This window comes from Thalassophryne amazonica, chromosome 1, assembly GCF_902500255.1.
Source record: "Thalassophryne amazonica chromosome 1, fThaAma1.1, whole genome shotgun sequence".
Lineage (NCBI taxonomy): Eukaryota > Metazoa > Chordata > Actinopteri > Batrachoidiformes > Batrachoididae > Thalassophryne > Thalassophryne amazonica.
The window spans coordinates 123,311,370-123,335,547 of NC_047103.1; the positions used below are offsets into that span (position 1 = coordinate 123,311,370).

Here is a 24,178-nt window from a genome sequence, read left to right on the forward strand (position 1 = left end):
ATAAAATCCAATTCAGATCAGGATTAAGATTCCCAATTGTAGGTTGTTGTAAATGTTTAAAATCAGGGTCCATTCGCAAAGACGTCATGGGTAACTATGCAGCTGGGCCTTCGGTCAGGGGTGCAGAAGGCGGCACTGAAGTCCAATCATGCAACAATACCTCAAACAGAGAGAAAGAGAGCAGAATCAATCGGCTGAAACTAACAGTACCCAAAGCAGTAGTCCCCAGGAGTAAACCAACAGAGAAGCATAGAGCTTACTAATGTGGTTGGCAGGCAGCCCTAATAGACTCAGAACTCAGACTCACTAATAGACTCAGAATTGAAATACAATGAGGCAGAGACACAATTAAGAAGGAGAGGAAAAATTGTTTGATACAACACAAGTACTATACTAGCTAGTACTATACTAGCTATACTACAAGTACTATACTACTACTAGTACTTGTACTAGCCATATGAACAAGCAAACAGATGATTAATCTAGACTTGATGACTCCAGAGAATGGGAATGATTTATCTCAGCAGCAGGGGCGGATCTACGGATATAATATATAATATATATAATTTATGCTAACAGTGATGAATCAGCAATAAGAGTGCGTCAATTTATCTCTAGCTAAATGTGAATGGCTCACACATGATTTGTTGGCACACTTTGCCCTTTGATTACTTCTCATTATAGTAAGCACAATAGCTTGATAAAAAATATTGCAAACTGACAGGTCTGAATCCATAACGTTTAACAAAGGGTCACCGTTTTGGGTCATTAAGTCATAACTGACCATGACAAGGACAATGAGATCAAACATTTTTATTTAATCAGCTATGCTGTTGGGAAGGTGTCGTAGCACGGACCCACAACAGGGGGCGCAAATGAACGGACAATGAGTAAGCCAAAAAGTAACAATTTAATGTTGTGATAATACACAACTAAATGTACAGAAATTTGCACAGTCAATAAACACCAGGTGACGTGTGGGCAGGCTCGAAGATAGAAGACCCCTGACGAGAGAGAAGCCGCGTCCCACACGGCTTCCCCCACCAACGGTCTGAAGAACACCGGAGCCGCCAAGTCCCGAGTCCCCAGGTGGCCTCTGTCTTCGGCTGTCGACCCTGGTACTGCTGGCAGAAAGCAGAGATAAGATGTATGAGTGTGAGTCCGCACACTCAGTAATTCACAGTCCATACACAGTTAGGAGGGAGCACCTCCACCTCCAATCACACACACTCGTGCAGCTCCTGGTCAACCACTTATCTGGGTTGGGGTGTGAGGCGAAGCCGTCGCTGTCACACCAAACGCCAATCCTCCAGATAAGGCAACACTCCAGGAAAACGGCTGCAATAGAAGTTCAGGTTATTACACACAAAGTGTCTGTCAGCAGAGAAATTACCTTTTTAATGGTAGTCAATTTCTCGGCGGGGAGGTGGAGTTGCAGTCCGGCTTAAGTAGTGGTGTAGATGAGTGACAGCTGGTGTGATGAGTGACAGCTGTCACTTCCTCTGGGTCTGGCGCCCTCTCGTGCTTGGAGCCCGCACTCCAAGCAGGGCGCCCTCTGGTGGTAGTGGGCCAGCAGTACCTCCTCTTCAGCGGCCCACATAACATATGCAGTCCTATAAAATCCACTTCCTGTTATATATCACAGGAACGAGGCTAAACAAATTAAACCAGGTTAGATTATTTACTGTCAAACCAGCAAAATAAATACAGTGGAATTAAATCATCTAAACATAACTGCTTGTGTCCATGTGATAAATCTTTCCTGTCTGTGCTTTGACGAGAAAAAGTGAAGACTGAACAGGAGGACATGAAGAGAAGTTAAGAAGAGAATACAGATGAAGAATTAAGTAGAGGAAAAAGAAGTGCATGTGAGGGATGAGGAGGATTCAGGAAAGGAGGCTGGCGATGATGATGATTGAGGAGATCACCATGGCAGGGAGGGCCCTACTGTAATTCCAGCTGGACCACATTCGATATTTTGTAAATTCCAGCGCAGTATACATAACGTCACTTAGTAAAATAATGTTCTCAGTTAATGTCTGTTTTCTGTTGTATATGTTATAGGGCCACCAGCACTGTTTACAGTGCGGGTGGGGAGCTGTTGACACTGACTGGGGATGTTGTCGGGCGGTGGAAGGAGTACTTCGAGGATCTCCTCAATCCCATCGTCACGTCTTCTGACGAGGAAGCAGAGACTGGGGACTCAGAGGCGGACTCATCCATTACCCAGGCCGAAGTCAGCGAGGTGGTTAGAAAGCTCCTCGGTGACAAGGCTCCTGGGGTGGATGAAATCCGTCCTGAGTACCTTAAGTCTCTGGATGTTGTGGGGCTGTCTTGGCTGACACACCTCTGCAACATCGCGTGGTGATCGGGGACAGTGCCTCTGGATTGGCAGACTGGGGTGGTGGTCCCTCTGTTTAAGAAGGGGGACCGGAGGGTGTGTTCCAATTATAGGGGGATCACACTCCTCAGCCTCCCCGGTAAGGTCTATTCCAGAGTACTGGAGAGGAGAATTCGACCGATGATTGAACCTCGGATTCAGGAGGAGCAGTGTGGTTTTCGTCCTGGTCGCGGCACACTGGACCAGCTCTACACGCTCCATCGGGTGCTCGAGGGTTCATGGGAGTTCGCCAAACCAATCAATCAATCAATCAACTTTTTTCTTATATAGCGCCAAATCACAACAAACAGTTGCCCCAAGGCGCTCCACATTGCAAGGCAAGGCCATACAATAATTATGAAAAACCCCAACGGTCAAAACGACCCCCTATGAGCAAGCACTTGGCCACAGTGGGAAGGAAAAACTCCCTTTTAACAGGAAGAAACCTCCAGCAGAACCAGGCTCAGGGAGGGGCAGTCTTCTGCTGAGACTGGTTGGGGCTGAGGGAAAGAACCAGGAAAAAGAGATCGATCACTAATGATTAAATGCAGAGTGATGCATACGGAGCAAAAAGAGAAAGAAACAGTGCATCATGGGAACCCCCCCACAGTCTACGTCTAAAGCAACATAACCAAGGGATGGTCCAGGGTCACCCGATCCAGCCCTAACTATAAGCCTTAGCGAAAAGGAAAGTTTTAAGCCTAATCTTAAAAGTAGAGAGGGTATCTGTCTCCCTGATCTGAATTGGGAGCTGGTTCCACAGGAGAGGAGCCTGAAAGCTGAAGGCTCTGCCTCCCATTCTACTCTTACAACCCTAGGAACTACAAGTAAGCCCGCAGTCTGAGAGCGAAGCGCTCTAATGGGGTAATATGGTACTACGAGGTCCCTAAGATAAGATGGGACCTGATTATTCAAAACCTTATAAGCAAGAAGAAGAATTTTAAATTCTATTCTAGCATTAACAGGAAGCCAATGAAGGGAGGCCAACACGGGTGAGATATGCTCTCTCCTGCTAGTCCCCGTCAGTACTCTAGCTGCAGCATTCTGAACCAACTGAAGGCTTTTTAGGGAACTTTTAGGACAACCTGATAATAATGAATTACAATAGTCCAGCCTAGAGGAAATAAATGCATGAATTAATTTTTCAGCATCACTCTGAGACAAGACCTTTCTGATTTTAGAGATATTGCGTAAATGCAAAAAGGCAGTCCTACATATTTGTTTAATATGCGCTTTGAATGACATATCCTGATCAAAAATACTCCAAGATTTCTCACAGTATTACTAGAGGTCAGGGAAATGCCATCCAGAGTAACGATCTGGTTAGACACCATGCTTCTAAGATTTGTGGGGCCAAGTACAATACTTCAGTTTTATCTGAGTTTAAAAGCAGGAAATTAGAGGTCATCCATGTCTTTATGTCTGTAAGACAATCCTGCAGTTTAGCTAATTGGTGTGTATCCTCTGGCTTCATGGATAGATAAAGCTGGGTATCATCTGCGTAACAATGAAAATTTAAGCAATACCGTCTAATAATACTGCCCAAGGGAAGCATGTATAAAGTGAATAAAATTGGTCCTAGCACAGAACCTTGTGGAACTCCATAATTAACTTTAGTCTGTGAAGAAGATTCCCCATTTACATGAACAAACTGTAATCTATTAGACAAATATGATTCAAACCACCGCAGCGCAATGCCTTTAATACCTATGACATGCTCTAATCTCTGTAATAAAATTTTATGGTCAACAGTATCAAAAGCAGCACTGAGGTCCAACAGAACAAGCACAGAGATAAGTCCACTGTCCGAAGCCATAAGAAGATCATTGTAACCTTCACTAATGCTGTTCTGTACTATGATGAATTCTAAAACCTGACTGAAACTCTTCAAATAGACCATTCCTCTGCAGGTGATCAGTTAGCTGTTTTACAACTACCCTCTCAAGAATCTTTGAGAGAAAAGGAAGGTTGGAGATTGGCCTATAATTAGCTAAGATAGCTGGGTCAAGTGATGGCTTTTTAGTAATGGTTTAATTACTGCCACCTTAAAGGCCTGTGGTACATAACCAACTAACAAAGATAGACTGATCATATTTAAGATTGAAGCATTAATAATGGTAGGACTTCCTTGAGCAGCCTGGCAGGAATGGGTCTAATAAGCATGTTGATGGTTTGGATGAAGTAACTAATGAAAATAACTCAGACAGAACAATCGGAGAGAAAGAGTCTTACCAAATACCGGCATCACTGAAAGCAGCCAAAGATAACGATACATCTTTGGGATGGTTATGAGTAATTTTTAAACCAGTCCACATGTGTTTTGTGGATCTGGAGAAGGCGTTCGACCATGTCCCTCGGGGCACCCTGTGGGGAGTGCTCCGGGAGTATGGGGTCTGGGGCTATCCGGTCCCTGTACGACTGCAGCAGGAGCTTGGTTCGCACTGCCGGTAGTAAGTCAAACCTGTTTCCAGTGCACGTTGGCCTCTGCCAGGGCTGCCCTTTGTCACCGGTTCTGTTCATTATTTTTATGGACAGAATTTCTAGGCGCAGCCAGGGTGTAGAGGGGGTCTGGTTTGGGAACCACAGAATCTCGTCTCTGCTGTTTGCGGAAGATGTGGTTCTGTCGGCTTCGCCAAATCAGGACCTTCAGCGTGCACTGGGGCGGTTTGCAGCTGAGTGTGAAGCGTCCGGGATGACAATCAGCACCTCTAAAACCGAGGCCATGGTTCTCGACCGGAAAAAGGTGCTTTGTCCTCTTCAGGTCGGTGGAGTGTCCTTGCCTCAAGTGGAGGAGTTTAAGTATCTCGGGGTCTTGTTCACGAGTGTGGGATGGATGGCGCGTGAGATCGATAGACGGATCGGTGCAGCATCTGCAGTGATGCGGTCGCTGTATCAGACCATCGTGGTGAAGAGAGAACTGAGTAGGGGGGCAAAGCTCTCGATGTACCGATCGATCTACGTTCCAATCCTCACCTATGGTCATGAGATTTGGCTCATGACCAAAAGAACGAGATCGCGAGTACAAGCGGCCGAGATGAGTTTCCTCCGCAGGGTGGCTGGGCGCTCCCTTAGAGATAGGGTGAGGAGCTCAGTCACTCGGGAGGAGCTCAGAGTCGAGCCGCTGCTCCTCCACATCGAAAGGAGTCAGTTGAGGTGGCTCGGGCATCTTTTCCGGATGCCCCCTGGACGCCTCGCTGGAGAGGTGTTCCGGACACGTCCCACTGGGAGGAGGCCCCGGGGAAGACCCAGGACACGCTGGAGGGATTACATCTCTCGGCTGTCTTGGGAATGCTCCCCCGGAGGAGCTGGGGGAGGTGTGTGTGGATCGGGAGGTCTGGGCGGCTTTGCTTGAGCTACTGCCCCCCGTGACCCGACTCCGGATAAAGCGAAGAAAATGGATGGATGGATGGATGATGTTATAGGGTTAGCTCTATAAAGATTTACAAATGGATCTTATTTTATCAGTAATTATGATCAAACTAAAGGTTAAATGAAGTAGTGTGGTGCCCATTGGGATCCATGGGCTCTAGATTGGGTAGTGTTTACAAAATAGGTAGCTGACATTTTCAAAGGTGATAATAAATTGTGCAAAGTTTCTATAATGAGTTGGAATGGTGTGTGAGTCCAGAATGTTTTTAGAACCTCAGACTTCTTGAAGAACTCAACCCTTTTATTTCCTGTTAATTAAGTACTTTTTAATGTTAATTTACTGTCTTAATGTATTTATAAATGAAGTTCTTGTTATGATATGCACACTATTATGATTATCATTATTATAATTATTATTATCAGAATTAGTATTATTATTATTATTGTCAATATTATTTTTATTATTTTATTTTGACTTCTATTTTCTCATTTGATTTTTAAATGGACCACAATGGAATTAAGTGTTTTCACTTTCTTGTGTCATCCATGTTTTAACATATTTACAATTATATTATGTACTTACATTAAACGTATTAAATAAAATCACACATGCAATTGCTCTTTTAATTTACAGATGATTTACCCGCCCCCTGCTGGATTGGCGTGTCACTCCACAATGTAAATATCATGTCCATTGTTTAGTGTTGTTAGCTAATATACGTAGCATCTCTAAAATATTAGTCCTATCAACATTGGATTTTGGCGCCATTCATCCTTGACCCAAAATACCAATGTGGCAAATGTCTGCTCTCCACAGTTTGTGCTTGATCAAAATTGCACGCATGCACAAACAGCGTTTTGTCTTTTCTGCAATCTGCTGTAAGCAGGTGTTTTTAATTTGACAAACAGAGATGTGGCGGAAGACATTAAAAGCACTAGACTTTTCACTTATGGTACCAGAAGCACGACACTTAGTTCACTCATAGTAACACCAATATAACACTTAACTAAAGAGACTAAATCAATTGAACTACAAAAACACAGTACAGCAATAACACTATCATACTGTTAAACTACAACCCCAATTCCAATGAAGTTGGGACATTGTATAAAATGTAAATAAAAGCAGAATACAATGATTTGCAAATCCTCTTCAACCTATATTCATTGAATACACCACAAAGACAAGATATTTAATGTTCAAACTGATAAACTTTATTGTTTTTGTGCAAATATTTGCTCATTTTAAAATGGATGCCTGCAACACATTTCAAAAAAAGCTGCGACAGTGGGTCTGTTTACCACTGTGTTACATCACCTTTCCTTCTAACAACGCTCAATAATTGTTTGGGAACTGAGGACACTAATTGTTGAAGCTTTGTAGGTGGAATTCTTTCACATTCTTGCTTCATGTATGACTTCAGTTGTTGAACAGTCCGGGGTCTCCATTGTCATATTTTGCGCTTCATAATGCACCACACATTTTCAATGGATGACAGGTCTGGACTGAAGGCAGGCCAGTCTAGTACCCGCACTCTTTTACTGTGAAGCCAGGCTGTTGTAACACATGCAGAATGTGGCTTGGCATTGTCTTGCTGAAATAAGCACGGACGTCACTGCAAAAGATGTTGCTTGGATGGCAGCATGTGTTGCTCCAAAACCTGGATGTACCTTTCAGCATTGATGGTGCCATCACAGATGTGTACATTCAACATCCATGATTTCCAAAAATAATTTGAAATGTGGACTCATCAGACCACAGCACACTTTTCCACTTTGCGTCTGTGTTGTGAAAGTGTAGGAACACGGACCCACAACAGGGGGCGCAATGAACGGACAATGGAGGAAGATAAATAACAAGGTTTACTATTGTGAAACAAGCACAATAAGTACAACAATCACATTTGGGGTCGAATTGCTGGTGTTCGTGTGGGCAGGGCTCGAAGGTAGGAGACGCCCGTCTCAGTCGAACCGGAACCACCCCGATCTCCTCTGCCACCGAACCCTGGAAATACTGGAACCCGCCAAGTCCGAATTCCCAGGTGGCCACTGCCTCCGCTCGTCGGATCCGTACTGCTGGCAGGAGAGAGCAACAACACACAGGGGTGATGCGACAGCACCCAGTAACGAAGAGGGGAGAAGCCGCCTCCACCTCTTGTCAATGCACAACAGGAAGGTGAGTACATTATCCAAGCAATATAGCTTTTAGCAGTCAACAATCCTGAAAAGGTTTAACAAATGTTAGCTGGTTAATCAGAATAAGAATGCAGAGATACTACCTCAGTCTTAGGCGATATCTCGGCACTGAGGTGGAGACGCCGTCCTCCTGATATACCTTGGTGCCGAGTAGAAACAGCTGTGTCCAATAATGGTGACAGCTGTCACCCTGGCTGCTCATCTCAGGGTGGCGACGCCCTCTGGTGCCTGGAGCCCGCACTCCAGGCAGGGGCGCCCTCTGGTGGTGGTGGGCCAGCAGTACCTCCTCTTCAGCGGCCCACACAACAGTCTGTCCACTTCAAATGAGCTCGGCCCAGAGAAGACAGCGGCATTTCTGGATGTTGTTGATGTATGGCTTTCGCTTTGCATGGTAGAGGTTTAACTTGCACTTGTAGACGTAGCAACGAACTGTGTTAACTGACAATGGTTTTCTGAAGTGTTGTGGAGCTCACACAGTAATATCCTTTACACAATGGTGTTGGTTTTTAATGCAGTGCTGCCTGAGGGATCGAAGGTCACGGGCATTCAATGTTAGTTTTCAGTCTTGCCACATACCTGTAGAAAATTCTTCAGATTTCTGATTATATTATGAACTGTAGATGATGGAATACCTAAATTCCTTGCAAACTGATTGTTGAGAAACATTGTTCTTAAACTGTTGGACTATTTTTTTCACACAGTTGTTCACAAAGTGTGATCCTTGCCCCATCTTTGCTTGTGAACAGCTGAGACTTGGGGGATCTCCTTTATAGCCAATCATGAGTGTCCTCAGTTCCCAAACACTTATTGAGTGTTGTTAGAAGGAAAGATGATGCAACACAGTGGTAAATATACCACTGTCCCAACTTTTTGAAACGTGTTGCAGGCATCCATTTCAAAATGAGCAAATATTGAATAAACAATAAAGTTTATCAGTTTGAACATTAAATATCTTGTCTTTGTGGTGTATTCAATGGAATATAGGTTGAAGAGGATTTGCAAATCATTGTATTCTGTTTTTAATTTACATTGTACACAACGTCCCAACTTCATTGGAACTGAGGTTTGTAGCCGCGACCAAGTCAATACTAAAACTTAGCGGTTGGTCATTATAATATACAAACCGAATCAATCATATCAATCGATCAAGGACTTTCGGCCTAAGGTGCTCTGGTACCATGTACACTTATGAGCATCCTTATGTTCAAACATGGTGTTCGTTATGGACAGTCCACAACAACACAGAAGTCCAGTAACAAACAACCACTCGGATTTAGATTAGGGAGGCCATTCCTCCCAATCACACCTCTGCAGGTCTCTGTCATTACCCACGTGTGTGTTGAAGTCCCCCAGCAGAATAATGGAGCCCCCACCATAGCCCCATACAGGACTCCATTCAGGGACTCTAAGAAGGCCGAATACACCAAACTGTGTTTGGTGCATACACAAAAATAACTGTCAGACTCCCCCAACCCCACCCCCACCCCCCGCCACCCAAAGGTGCAGGGAGTTGACCCTCTTCTGTAATGGGGTAAACTCCAACACAGCAGCACTCAGCTAAGTACTCATGAGTATCCCCACACATGCCTGCCGCCTCACACCCTGGGCAACTCCAGAGAAGAATAAGGTCCAATCAATATCAAGGAGAGTGGTTCAGAAGCAGAGGCAGAGCATGGAGGCGAGGCCCACCAAATTGAACTGGTAACGCTCCAACTCCCGCACAAGCTCTAGCTCCTTCCCCCACAGCGAGGTGACATTCCACATCCCCAGAGCTAGCCTCTGCGGCCCGGGTCTGGTCCATCGAGGCCCTCGACATTCACTGCGACCCATGGGACAGCACACCCAACCCCAGCAGTTCCCTCTGTGGGTGTTGAGTGTGAAAGCTTCCTGGTTCAAAGCCACCCCTGACCATTCTCCATGTAATGTGGAATTGCATCAGGCAATAAGAGCATTGGTGCAAAAAAAAAAAAAAAGAAAACCTTGCTCAATCAACATGCAGACCCACCTCAGATCTATTGTGGGTGACCATGAGTGAAACAAAGGAGAAGCTAAAGGAACTTCCTTACTTTGTCATCTCCTCTTTTGTGAGCATGCCACTTGTTGTCAAGCACAGCTGATTCATACTTGAATAAGCACATCTGTCGCTCAGCTGCTCATTATGTGTCACTATATAAGTTTGCCACAGTTCTCTTTTCTTTGCTGGATTACTCTGGTTTGTCTCATTACTGTGCACCTTGCTCCATGTTATGAGTTCCTGCTTTCCTGTATTCCTTTATCCCGTTCTTCACTTCCCAAGCAACAGTTGACTCTCCAGTGAGAGAGTGAAGAGGGGAGAAAGTCATTCGTGGGCAAGGTCCAAGGTCCTATAGCATTCAATATGGTTTGGTAGATCTCGATACACTGTCAAATTTTGAATCAAATCAAATCAATTTTATTTATATAGCGCCAAATCACAACAAACAGTTGCCCCAAGGCGCTTTATATTGTAAGGCAAAAGCCATACAATAATTACAGAAAAACCCCAACGGTCAAAACGACCCCCTATGAGCAAGCACTTGGCGACAGTGGGAAGGAAAAACTCCCTTTTAACAGGAAGAAACCTCCAGCAGAACCAGGCTCAGGGAGGGGCAGTCTTCTGCTGGGACTGGTTGGGGCTGAGGGGAGAGAATCAGGAAAAAACATGCTGTGGAAGAGAGCAGAGATCAATCACCAATGATTAAAAGCAGAGTGGTGCATACAGAGCAAAAAGAGGTGAATAAAAAGAAACACTGGATGCATCATGGGAAACCCCCCAGCAGTCTAAATCTATAGCAGCATAACTAAGGGATGGTTCAGGGTCACCTGATCCAACCCTAACTATAAGATTTTTCAAAAAGGAAAGTTTTAAGTCTAATCTTAAAAGTAGAGAGGGTGTCTGTCTCCCTAATCTGAATTGGGAGCTGGATCCACTGGAGAGGAGCCTGAAAGCTGAAGGCTCTGCCTCACATTCTACTCTTACAAACCCTAGGAACTACAAGTAAGCCTGCAGTCTGAGAGCGAAGCGCTCTATTGGGGTGATATGGTACTAAGAGGTCCCTAAGATAAAATGGGACCTGATTATTCAAAACCTTATAAGTAAGAAGAAGAATTTTAAATTCTATTCTGGAATTAACAGAGAGCCAATGAAGAGAGGCCAATATGGGTGAAATATGCTCTCTCCTTGTAGTCCCTGTCAGCACTCTAGCTGCAGCATTTTGAATTAACTGAAGGCTTTTCAGGGAACTTTTAGGACAACCTGATAATAATGAATTACAGTAGTCCAGCCTAGAAGAAATAAATGCATGAATTAGCTTTTCAGCATCACTCTGAGACAAGACCTTTCTAATTTTAGAATAATTGCACAAATGCAAAAAAGCAGTCCTACATATTTGCTTAATATGCGCACTGAAGGACATATAATGATCAAAAATGACTCCAGGATTTTTCACAGTATTACTGGAGGTCAGGGTAATGCCATCCAGAGTAAGGATCTGGTTAGACACCATGTTTCTAAGATTTGTGGAGCCAAGTACAATAACTTCAGTTTTATCTGAATTTAAAAGCAGGAAATTAGAGGTCATCCATGTCTTTATGTCTGAAAGACATTCCTGCAGTTTAACTAATTGGTGTGTGTCCTCTGGCTTCATGGATAGATAAAGCTGGGTATCATCTGCGTAACAATGAAAATTTAAGCAATGCTTTCTAATAACACTGCCTAAGGGAAGCATGTATAAAGTGAATAAAATTGGTCCTAGCACAGAACCTTGTGGAACTCCATAATTAATCTTATTCTGTGAAGAAAACTCCCCATTTACATGAACAAATTGTAATCTATTAGATAAATATGATTCAAACCACTGCAGCGCAGTGCCTTTAATACCTATGGCATGCTCTAATCTCTGTAATAAATTTTTATGGTCAACAGTATCAAAAGCTGCACTGAGGTCTAACAGGACAAGCACAGAGATGAGTCCACTGTCTGAGGCCATAAGAAGATCATTTGTAACCTTCACTAATGCTGTTTCTGTACTATGATGAATTCTGAAACCTGAGTGAAACTCTTCAAATAGATCATTCCTCTGCAGATGATCAGTTAGCTGTTTTACAACTACCCTTTCAAGAATTTTTGAGAGAAAAGGAAGGTTGGAGATTGGCCTATAATTAGCTAAGATAGCTGGGTCAAGTGATGGCTTTTTAAGTAATGGTTTAATTACTGCCACCTTAAAAGCCTGCGGTACATAGCCAACTAATAAAGATAGATTGATCATGTTTAAGATCGAAGCATTAACTAAGGTAGGGCTTCCTTGAGCAGCCTGGTAGGAATGGGGTCTAATAGACATGTTGATGGTTTGGAGGAAGTAACTAATGAAAATAACTCAGACAGAACAATCGGAGAGAAAGAGTCTAGCCAAATACCAGCATTATTGAAGGCAGCCGAACATAAAGATATGTCTTTGGGATGGTTATGAATATTTTTTTCTCTAATAGTTAACATTTTATTTGCAAAGAAAGTCATGAAGTCATTACTAGTTAGAGTTAAAGGAATACTCAGCTCAATAGAGCTCTGACTCTTTGTCGGCCTGGCTACAGTGCTGAAAAGAAACCTGGGGTTGTTCTTATTTTCTTCAATTAGTGATGAATAGTAAGATGTCCTAGCTTTACGGAGGGCTTTTTTTATAGAGCAACAGACTCTTTTTCCAGGCTAAATGAAGATCTTCTAAATTAGTGAGACGCCATTTCCTCTCCAGCTTACGGGATATCTGCTTTAAGCTGTGAGTTTGTGGGTTATACCACGGAGTCAAGCATTTCTGATTTAAGGCTCTCTTTTTCAGAGGAGCTACAGCATCCAAAGTTGTGCTCAATGAGGATGTAAAGCTATTGACGAGATAATCTATCTCACTCACAGAGTTTAGGTAGCTACTCTGCACTGTGTTGGTATATGCCATTGAAGAACATAACAAAGAAGGAATCATATCCTTAAACCTAGTTACGGCGCTTTCAAAAAGACTTCTACAGTAATGAAACTTATTCCCCACTGCTGGGTAGTCCATTAAAGTAAATGTAAATGTTATTAAGAAATGATCAGACAACAGGGGGTTTTCAGGGAATACTGTTAAGTCTTCAATTTCTATGCCATATGTCAGAACAAGATCTAAAGTGCAGTTAAAATGGTGGGTGGGCTCATGTACATTTTGACCGAAGCCAATTGAATCTAATAATAGATTAAATGCAGTGTTGAGGCTGTCATTCTCAGCATCTATGTGGATGTTAAAATCACCCACTATAATTATCTGAGCTAAGCACTAAGTCAGACAAAAGGTCCAAAAATTCACAGAGAAACTCACAGTAATGACCAGGTGGACAATAGATAACAACAAATAAAACTGGTTTTTGGGACTTCCAATTTGGATGGACAAGACTAAGAGTCAAGCTTTCAAATGAATTAAAGCTCTGTCTGGGTCTCTGATTAATTAATAAGCTGGAGTGGAAGATTGCTGCTAATCCTCCTTCTCGACCCGTGCTTCGAGCATTCTGACAGTTGGTGTGACTCTGGGGTGTTGACTCATTTAAACTAACATAATCATCCTGATGTAACCAGGTTTCTGTAAGGCAGAATAAATCAATATGTTGATCAATTATTATATCATTTACTAACTTAGAAGAGGGACTTAGAAGAGAGAGACCTAATGTTTAATAGACCACATTTAGCTGTTTTAGTCTGTGGTGTAGTTGAAGGTGCTATATTATTTTTTCTTTTTTAATTTGTATGCTTAAATAGATTTTTACTGGTTATTGGTGGTCTAGGAGCAGGCACCGTCTCTACAGGGATGGGGTATTGGGGGGATGGCAGGGGGAGAGAAGCTGCAGAGAGGTGTGTAAGACTACAACACTGCTTCCTGGTCCCAACCCTGGATAGTCACGATTTGGAGGATTTAATAAATTTGGCCAGATTTCTAGAGATGAGAGCTGCTCCATCCAAAGTGGGATGGATGCCGTCTCTCTTAACAAGACCAGGTTTTCCCCAGAAACTTTGCCAATTATCTATGAAGCCCACCTCATTTTTTGGACACCACTCAGACAGCCAGCAATTCAAGGAGAACATGCGGCTAAACATGTCACTCCCGGTCCGACTGGGGAGGGGCCCAGAGAAAACTACAGAGTCCGACATTGTTTTTGCAAAGTTACACACCGATTCAATATTAATTTTAGTGACCTCCGATTGGCGTAACCGGGTGTCATTACTTCCAACGTGAATTACAATCTTACCAAATATACGCTTAGCCTTAGCCAGCAGTTTCAAATTTCCTTCAATGTCGTCTGCTCTGGCCCCCGGAAGACATTTGACTATGGTTGCTGGTGTCGCTAACTTCACATTTCTCAGAACAGAGTCACCAATAACCAGAGTTTGATCATCGGCGGGTGTGTCGCAGAGTGGGGAAAAACGGTTAGAGATGTGAACAGGTTGGTGGTGTACAGGGGGCTTCTGTTTAGAACTATGCTTCTTCCTCACAGTCACCCAGCCAGCCTGCTTTCCTGGCTGCTCGGGATCTGCTGGGGGACAGCTAATGGCGGCTAAGCTACCTTGGTCCGCACCAACTACAGGGGCCTGGCTAGCTGTAGGATTTTCCAAGGTGCGGAGCCGACTCTCCAATTCGCCCAGTCTGGCCTCCAAAGCTACGAACAAGCTACACTTATTACAAGTACCATTACTGCTAAAGGAGGCCGAGGAATAACTAAACATTTCACACCCAGTGCAGAAAAGTGGGGGAGAGACAGGAGAAGCTGCCATGCTAAACTGGCTAAGAACTAATAGCTGCGCTAAGCTAGCGGATTCCTAAAAACACACAAAGTGAATAATGTGTAAATAATTTAGAGGTGATTCAGCAGAGGGAGTGCTTTAGTTAAGGCACGTGAAGATTACATTGTGAAACAAATCATTATCTAGTTATCTAGATCAATCTAACTACGCAGATTAAACAGCTAACAGATACAGCAAAACACCGCTGTGCTCCGGAACAGGAAGTGATACAATACCGCAGTGAGAGCCAACCACCAGTAGAGGCCAGTCTTTAAAAGTTTAAAAGTAGATCTCGGTTCAAAACAAGTTTGGGCACACCTGGTCAAGATGGACCTTCCAGCAAAATGTGTTATCCAAGCAGATCCCAAGGTACTTGAATGAGCAAACTTGACTGATGTGTGTCATGATTGACCACAGGAATATGAGGTCCAGGGCCATCTCCTTGGTCTTGTCAAAATTTAAAAAGAGATGATTAGCATTGCACCATTGCACATTTCTAATAGAACATAGGAAATAGGCTGATGTGCACGCGTCATTGTGCAGTAGGCTGAGCATAGCTGTAACATCTGAAAATTTAAAAACAAAATTCCCTGGGTGATATCTGTATAGAGTGTGAAAAGAACTGGAGAGATGACACAACCCTAGGGCCTAGAATTTCAATGATATTCAATTTCTCAGGCAGACGTTCCTCTGCAGCTCAGTACCTGTCTGAGGATGAAACTGGTGGATGTGGTGCTGCCGTCAGATCTCTTCAGTCGACTCCTCCTGGAATAAGTCCCTCGATTTACCTAAAAGCAAGAAATGTATTTCAACCACCAGAAACATGCCTGTACTGCATGGAGAAATGCATTCATCACCAGAATGTTCCACAAACTGAGCATACAGTGCCCTCCAAAAGTATTGGAACATTTGGTATTTCACACATTTTAATTTGTTTATGCCATTTCAAATACAAAAAAATACAAAAATAAATAATTGTAATATTGTCTTCCTTAAACTCTAACTGAAAACAAATCTCTACAACTTGATGTAAAATAATTAAAAATATAAAAGCCAAGATGATGAATTGCATAAGTAATGGAAAGCGTTGCGATAATACCTGTAAATAATCTGGTTTATTGCCAGTTTGTTTGCCAGATGTTGAAAGAATAATATTGAATGCATAACACATAATACTGCACTGTCTTGAATTTCAGAGGCAGTGGTCAGAATCAGTGAAGAATGGTCCACATACATAGTTAAGAGAATTATTCAAGTTTTTTTGATCCAGGCATGAATATAATGATTGCTCACTTTTCAGCAACTCAAGCTTGGTCAAGGTTGTGTAAGTGCAAGCGAAATACTGTGACTTGCACCAAATTATGTGCTTGTGAAAGAGGATATGCAGAGCAGATGAATATAGGACACATATTGTTGCTGTAAAATGTATATTGTGACATGTATATAACTTGTTAAAGGCTTATCATTTTTTATTTTAAGAGAGTTAAGAATGAATGGACATTACATGTGTGTTTCTTTAACATTTTGGGAAAACAACAAGCTTCAGATTCAGATAAATGTATACTTGCATAATATTCCTATCTTTCAAAACTGCCACTTGTTAAATATTTACATGTAGCTCTTCTATTCCAACATATTATTTGCAGGAACACCTTTTTTGTTACTTCTTACATGAAGAGTGCTTAGGATACAAACTAGATCTGGAGAAATCATAAATTTTGGTTATTGATGCGACTGTATATGAGTTATACAAGGTCTGTGAGAAAAGTATCCGATCTTTTTATTTTTTTCAAAAACTATATGGATTTGAATCATGTGCGCTTGCATCAGACAAGCTTGAACCTTCGTGTGCATGCGTGAGTTTTTTCACGCCTGTCGGTTGCGTCATACACCTGTGGGCAGGCTTTGAGTGAGCACTGGTCCACCCCCCTCGTCAGATTTTTATTGTCAGGGAAATGGCTGAGAGGCTGCTGCTTTGCTCCATGAAATTTTTTTCAGAAACTGTTAGAGACAGCCAGTTGGAAACCATTCGAAAGATTCAGATGGATTTTGGTGAAGATTCTATCGGTATCTCATGGATTAAGGACCATTAAAACTGGATTAAAAACGGCCCACGGTGGCGGAGGGCGCACCACGCCCCGAGCGGCCATCGACAGGCTGGAATGAGCAGATCACTTCCAAATTTAAGGATCTGTTTATGCAGGACGTCGTGTGACTAGCAGAGAAGTTTCAGAAGAGGTCGGGATCAGCACTTTATCGGCACATTCCATTGTTAAAGGAGATTTTGTAATGAAAGACATGCGGACGGATTCACGCGTCGGGACGCAGCCGCTCATGGTGCGGGACAAACAACACCTCCGTGTTGGAAACCATTCGTAAGATTCAGACGGCTTTCGGTGGCTTTTCAGTCAAGTGATTATCCGAGAAATTGTTTAACAGCTGGGTATGTTCCAACTTGTCCTGTGAGACTTCCAACACGGAGGTGTTGTTTGTCCAGCGGCTGTGAGCGGCTGCGTCGCGACGCGCGGATCCGTCCGCACGAATCCGTCCGCACGTCTTTCATTACAAAATCTCCTTTAACAGTGGAATGTGCCGATAAAGTCCTGATCCCGACCTCTTCTGAAACGTCTCTGCTAGTCACACGACGTCCTGCATCAACAGAGCCTTAAATCTGGAAGTGATCTGCTCGTTCCAGCCTGTCGATGGCCACTCGGGGCGCGGTGCACCCTCCGCCGCCGTGGGACCTTTTTAATCCAGTTTTAATGGTCCTTAATCCGTGTGATACCATCTTCACTGAAATCTATCTGAATCTTTCGAATGGTTTCCAACTGGCTGTCTCCAACAGTTTCTGAAAAAAATTTCATTGAGCAAAGCGGCAGCCTCTCAGCCATTTCCCTGACAATAAAAATCCGACGAGGGGGGTGGACCAGTGCTCACTCAAAGCCTGCCCACAGGCGAATGACGCAACCGACAGGCGTGAAAAAACTCACACATGCGCACGAAGGTTCAAGCTTGTCTGATGCAAGCGCACATGATTCAAATCCATATAGTTTTTGAAAAAAATAAAAGGTCGGATACTTTTCTAACAGACCTCGTATAATGGCCACAGAATATAAAATGTGTTCAGTTTTTACTGTTACTGGCACCCATGTTATTTGGACATCACAACAATTAGTGAGAAATGTTGATTTTTTTTGTTCCTTCCTTATCTGAGGAAGGGCATTTCACCCGAAATGTCATGCAACCCCAATTCCAATGAAGTTGGGACGTTGTGTAAAATGTAAATAAAAACAGAATACAATGATTTGCAAATCCTCTTCAACCTACAGTTAGGAAAATAAGTATTTGAAACCACCTGCGAAGTTCTCCCACTTAGAAATGATGGAGGGGTCTGAAATTTTCATCTTAGGTGCATGTCCACCGTGAGAGACAATCTAAAAAAAAAAAAAAAATACAGAAAACACAATGTATGATTTTTTTCTAATTATTGTAATGTTACTGCTGCAAATAAGTATTTGACCCCCTGCAACCAGCAAGAATTTCTGGCTCACACAGACCTGTTAATTTTCTTTAAGAAGCCCTCTTATTCTGCACTCTTTATCTGTATTAATTGCACCTGTTTGAACTGTTACCTGTATAAAAGACACATGTTCACACACTCAATCAATCACACTCCAACCTGTCCACCATAGCCAAGACCAAGAGCTGTCGAAGAACACCAGGGACAAAACTGTAGACCTGCACAAGGCTGGGTATGGACTACAGGACAACAAGCAAGCAGCTTGGTACAAGACAACAACTGTTATGATTATTTATTAGAAAGTGCACTGTAAAAACTTTTTTTTTGCTTTTAGTTCCTTTAACTTATTTTTTTTATTCAGGTCAACTTAAATTTTCCCAAAAACTTGAGACAACTAGAAATGTTAAGTTTTGATCCATTCACAAGTGAAATAGTACAGTCAACTCAGAAATATGTGATTGGCCAACTTGTCCAATAAGTTGGCAGGTTTCGCACATGCTCAGAACACCGCCCCCTGCCACAGTCCCCTTTGTCAACCCGTGCCTGCATCACCTCCATGCATCCACTGCCATAATCCAGCATTGCGAATTTTCTTTGCTCCATGGTGGATTAAAGGATGAGAATTTTATCTCTTGCATCCCGCAGAACTACACCATCAACAAATGGAATCCTTTTGAACGCATAATACAACATACACATTGTGTTCTGCTACACTTCAGACCACTGACTCCATGGAGGCACCAGCAGTGATAAAAGGAGTGGATGTTGGCCTACTGATCATCACAGAGCAAAATGCGGAGATGACAGCCCAGAACATTGTGGATTTGCAGTAATCCTGGAGGAGCGCATTGTTTTGCGCGAGTTGAGATGTACCAAACGGCTTTGCGATGCTGATTGGACTACTTTACTGTCAACATTGATTATCCTAAGGGACTGAAGTACACCTTCGAGGTCATTCAGAAGGTAATCATGGACATTGGGGGAAGCACCTGCTCTGCTCGGGCTCATGGACTGCGCAACAAATTGCTTCAGCACATAGTGTAGAGATGTTCTGCCCTGTCATTTGTATTCTAACACTATTTGTTGAATGTTTTCAGTGTCCTGTTTACACATATGACACGGATGTTCTGCACAACAAAGTAGCCACCTATTTCCACATTAGTTAAGCCATACCTGTTTCCAGTACTTTTCAAAGAATTACAAGGAATGTGAAAGAAAAGTTTTAGTTTTGTGCAAAGTTTTGTTTTATGCTGGAGTTACAGGCACACACACAGCCTCAGTAACTGTACATGCAGACAGGGACGTAATGAGCAGCAAGAGCAGTTGGCTGCCATTCATTCTCAATGGACGCTGGCATAGTAGGGCGCTGGGCGCCAAGGTGCTCTATAATGCCAGTGTCCATTTAGAATGAATGGCAGTCAAGTGCTCTTGCTGCTTGTGATGGTCCCTCTCTGTGTATCCCAACCCACACACTGACACGTGGTAAGAGACAATCTGTCATTTGTTCTGTTTTTAGTTATGTTAATGATTTAAAAAGATGTTTTAAGAATAACTTGAAATGAATGTTTACTGAATAAATTGTTTCAGAAATTAATTGGTTTTACTTTATGCTCTACTTGGTAGCCTATTGTTTTCAAACAAAGTAGTTGAAGATGGCCTTTCTCAACACAGGATTTGTGTCAGATTCGAACCCTGACAGCTGCAGTTAAGAGTAAGCCTTTGATACATGCTGTAAAAAAAAAAAAAGAAAAAAATCCCAAGTTGACTTAACTTAAAATAATTTGTAATTTGACTTGTTTTTTGCTAAAAATGACGAATTTCCCACAATTTCTACAAAGTACACTTAACAAAAATATAAACGCAACACTTTTGGTTTTGCTCCCATTTTGTATGAGATGAACTCAAAGATCTAAAACTTTTTCCACATACACAACATCACCATTACCCTAAAATATTGTTCACAAACCAGTCTAAATATGTGATAGTGAGCACTTTTCCTTTGCTGAGATAATCCATCCCACCTCACAGGTGTGCCATATCAAGATGCTGATTAGACACTATGATTAGTGCACAGGTGTGCCTTAGACTGCCCACAATAAAAGGCCACTCTGAAAGGTGCAGTTTTGTTTTATTGGGGGGGGGATACCAGTCAGTATCTGGTGTGACCACCATTTGCCTCATGCAGTGCAACACATCTCCTTCGCATCATCCGTGAAGAGAACACTTCTCCAATGTGCCAAACGGCAGCGAATGTGAGCATTTGCCCACTCAAGTCGGTTACGATGACGAACTGGAGTCAGGTCGAGATCCCGATGAGGACGACGAGCATGCAGATGAGCTTCCCTAAGACGGTTTCTGACAGTCTGTGCAGAAATTCTTTGGTTATGCAAACCAATTGTTTCAGCAGCTGTCCGAGTGGCTGGTCTCAGATGATCTTGGAGGTGAACATGCTGGATGTGGAGGTTCTGGGCTGGTGTGGTTACACGTGGTCTGCGGTTGTGAGGCTGGTTGGATGTACTGCCAAATTCTCTGAAACGCCTTTGGAGACGGCTTATGTAGAGAAATGAACATTCAATACACGAGCAACAGCTCTGGTTGACATTCCTGCTGTCAGCATGCCAATTGCACGCTCCCTCAAATCTTGCGACATCTGTGGCATTGTGCTGTGTGATAAAACTGCACCTTTCAGAGTGGCCTTTTATTGTGGGCAGTCTAAGGCACACCTGTGCACTAATCATGGTGTCTAATCAGCATCTTGATATGGCACACCTGTGAGGTGGGATGGATTATCTAGCAAAGGAGAAGTGCTCACTATCACAGATTTAGACTGGTTTGTGAACAATATTTGAGGGAAATGGTGATATTGTGTATGTGGAAAAAGGTTTAGATCTTTGAGTTCATCTCATACAAAATGGGAGCAAAACCAAAAGTGTTGCGTTTATATTTTTGTTGAGTGTATATATTTTAATGTTGAATAATGCACTAATTCTGAAGTTTTGTAACAAACACAGACAGATGGCATTCTGGTAAAATATGCCTCCGCTACACTGATTGGTTGATTAATTCTATGTAAACCAACACATTAATGTGAGGTGTGTCATGTGTTGGTGTTTACAGATAAATGTGCTTTTGTAAAATATACCAATTTTTATTTGTAAAAAAAAAAAAAAAAAAAAGCCAAATTGTAATTAGATAACCGTCTAATATAACCGGTGTCAAAATAAATAGAACACTGCCAACTACTGGTGCCAGTGCAAGTTTTGGCCCTTTTTCAGCTTATTTTTCATTCGTGTGAGAATTTTTCAGATCACACCGAGTTATAGGTTAATCACGCATCCTGCATCGTTTAGTATATAGGAGTAACGAGCTCACGACCACCTCCTGATTGGCAATCATATGATCAGTTGAAAATCACACCTGTTTGATATTCTTGTGCCTGTGCAAACACCGCAGACCTGTCTTGTAATGTTTTTTTTGTTTTTTGTTTTTTGTTTTTTTAAACTTTGATGTCTCCCATCAAGAGGTTTTGTAAATTAAGTTTGAAAAATGACAAATGAGTCTTTAAACGTGACTTAAAAATCTCCACAGTATCCGACTGCCGAATGTGTGCTGGGAGATCGTTCCACAGAGCTGGGGCACGGTAGGAGAAAGCTCTGTGACCGGCAGACTTTTTATTCACCCTGGGAACACACAGAAGTCCTGCACCCTGAGAACGCAGGGCCCGAGCTGGTACATAAGGGCTTACCAGGTCAGCCAGATAGGGAGGTGCAAGTCCATGAACGATTTTATAAACTAATAACAGTACTTTCCGATAATGGTTTTCAAAGTTATCTGAAAAGCTAATCCGATAATGAAAACTTTCTTTGATTATCAGATTATTGGAAGTGTGCCCACCACAGACAGCATCTTTACATAAGAACTTAAATTTGTGAATATTTTGGCATAGCTTCTGCTGTAAATCCAGAGCATTCCACATTTTAACCCCACATACTGTCACACACAAACTTTTACGAATAGTTCGAACATTACGTAATATAAAATTTCCATACCCTCTCAAATCATAAATGTTCTCTTTACGAGTAAAAACGTTTTGCATGTTTTTAGGTAGTTGATTATTAAACGCTTTGAATAATGTAATTACTGTATAATATTTTACCAGGTCATGAAATTTTAATAATTTGGACTGAATGAAAAGATTGCGAGTATGATTTAAGAAGCCAACTTTGTAAAAGATCTGCACCACCCTTTTTTGCTGTAAAAATAATGGGTTTGTTGAACATTTAAAGTTATTTTCCCATACTTCAACATAATATGTGAAATGGGGGAGAATCAATGAACAATATGAAATACAAAGTGCATTATAATCAAGATATTGTTTACCTTTATTTATAATTGAGAGGCTCTTAGCTATTTTAGTTTTCATATGCCTGATGTGGGCTTTCCAAGATAATTTACTGTCCATAATAATACCTAAAAACTTATTCTCAGATACATTTTTAACTGGTACACCATCAATGATAATCTGAAAATCTGGAATGCTTTTGCAGTCACCAAAAGTCATTACTTTTGTTTTATTAAAATTTAAGAGTAATCTGTTTGTATCCAACCATTTTTTAATTTGTTCATTTCCACATTCACAATATTCATTAGCACATTGTAATCTGAGCTACTGTAAAAAATGTTGGTGTCACCAGCAAAGAGAATTAGTTTTAATGAGTGAGATACATTAAATGCATCATTTAATAAAGACCAATTCAACATGCAGATCCACCTTGGATTTGCTGTGGCGACCCCAAGTGCAAACAAGGGAGCAGCCGAAGGGACTTACTTTTTATATAAAGACTGAACAGAACTGGACCCAATACTGACCCCTGAGGAACACCATAGGCAATGCCAAGATGTTCAGATGAATATTCTCCCATTTTAGCATACTGTACTCTTCCAGTCAAGTAATTTCTTATCCAGCTCCCAGCTAATCCCGATTCCATAATTTTCAAGTTTACATATCAAAATTGAATGATGATTGTGTCAAATGCTTTTTTTAAAATCAATAGATACCAACAGCATACTTATTTTGGTCCAGAGCATTTGTTATTTCTTCTACTGCCTCAGTTATTGCCATGGAAGTGGTTCTCCCGGATCTGAAGCCATATTGGCTTTTGCTTATAATTTCAAGTCAAGAAGTTTTCAAGTCAAGATGAGAATAATTTTTCCAAGATTTTTGAAAACTGAGACAGCAGTGAAATTATGTAATGTAATTAGTGAAACTATGTTTATTCCCACTTTTGAATAGTGGTGCCACTTTTGCTATTTTCATTTGACTTGAAAACAGCCGGACTGGAATGATAAATTACAAACATAAGTGAGTGGAATTAAAATATTGTCAACAATTCTCTTAACTAGTGACATGTCAATATCATGACAGTCAGTAGAATTTTTACTTTTACAGTTAAGAACCTCTTTAACTTCTTGTTCATTGTTTGCAGAGAGAAACATTGAATAAGGATTCTTTGTCATTAATTCATTACACAGACCTTTGGATTGGTCAGGAATTTCAGCAGACAACTGGGCCAATATTCACAAAAAAAAAATGATTGAAGTTGTTAACTATATTGTTCATATTGTGATTGTCACCATTTATATCATCAAAATAACTGGGATACTCTTGTTGATCCCTGTTTAATAATACCATTGAAATACCATTAATACCGCCATCTCATTATCTGCTTCAGCTGAAAGTCTTTAAGTTTGCACGTGAGCATCATCCACAGGTGCTGCAAGTCATTAGGCCTGCACGTGAACATCCTCCACAAGTGCAGCCAATGATGCTGATAAGGGTGAAGGACTCTTCTGCCAGCACCTTCTCCACAGACAAAAAACCAGTTTGCATACCACC

At 41.9% G+C, this 24,178-nt stretch overlaps 1 protein-coding gene across 2 annotated transcripts in view; it reads right to left on the bottom strand.

Moving 5' to 3' along the window:
* The window catches only part of LOC117513757 (voltage-dependent L-type calcium channel subunit beta-4-like), a 240,032-nt gene that overhangs the window by 210,838 nt on the left and 5,016 nt on the right, over positions 1 to 24,178 (bottom strand). For both annotated transcript variants that reach the window (XM_034173992.1, XM_034174000.1), the window contains exon 2: positions 15,467 to 15,550. In XM_034173992.1, coding sequence (XP_034029883.1) covers positions 15,467 to 15,550 — 84 coding nt within the window. The remainder of the gene's footprint in view (positions 1 to 15,466; positions 15,551 to 24,178) is intronic.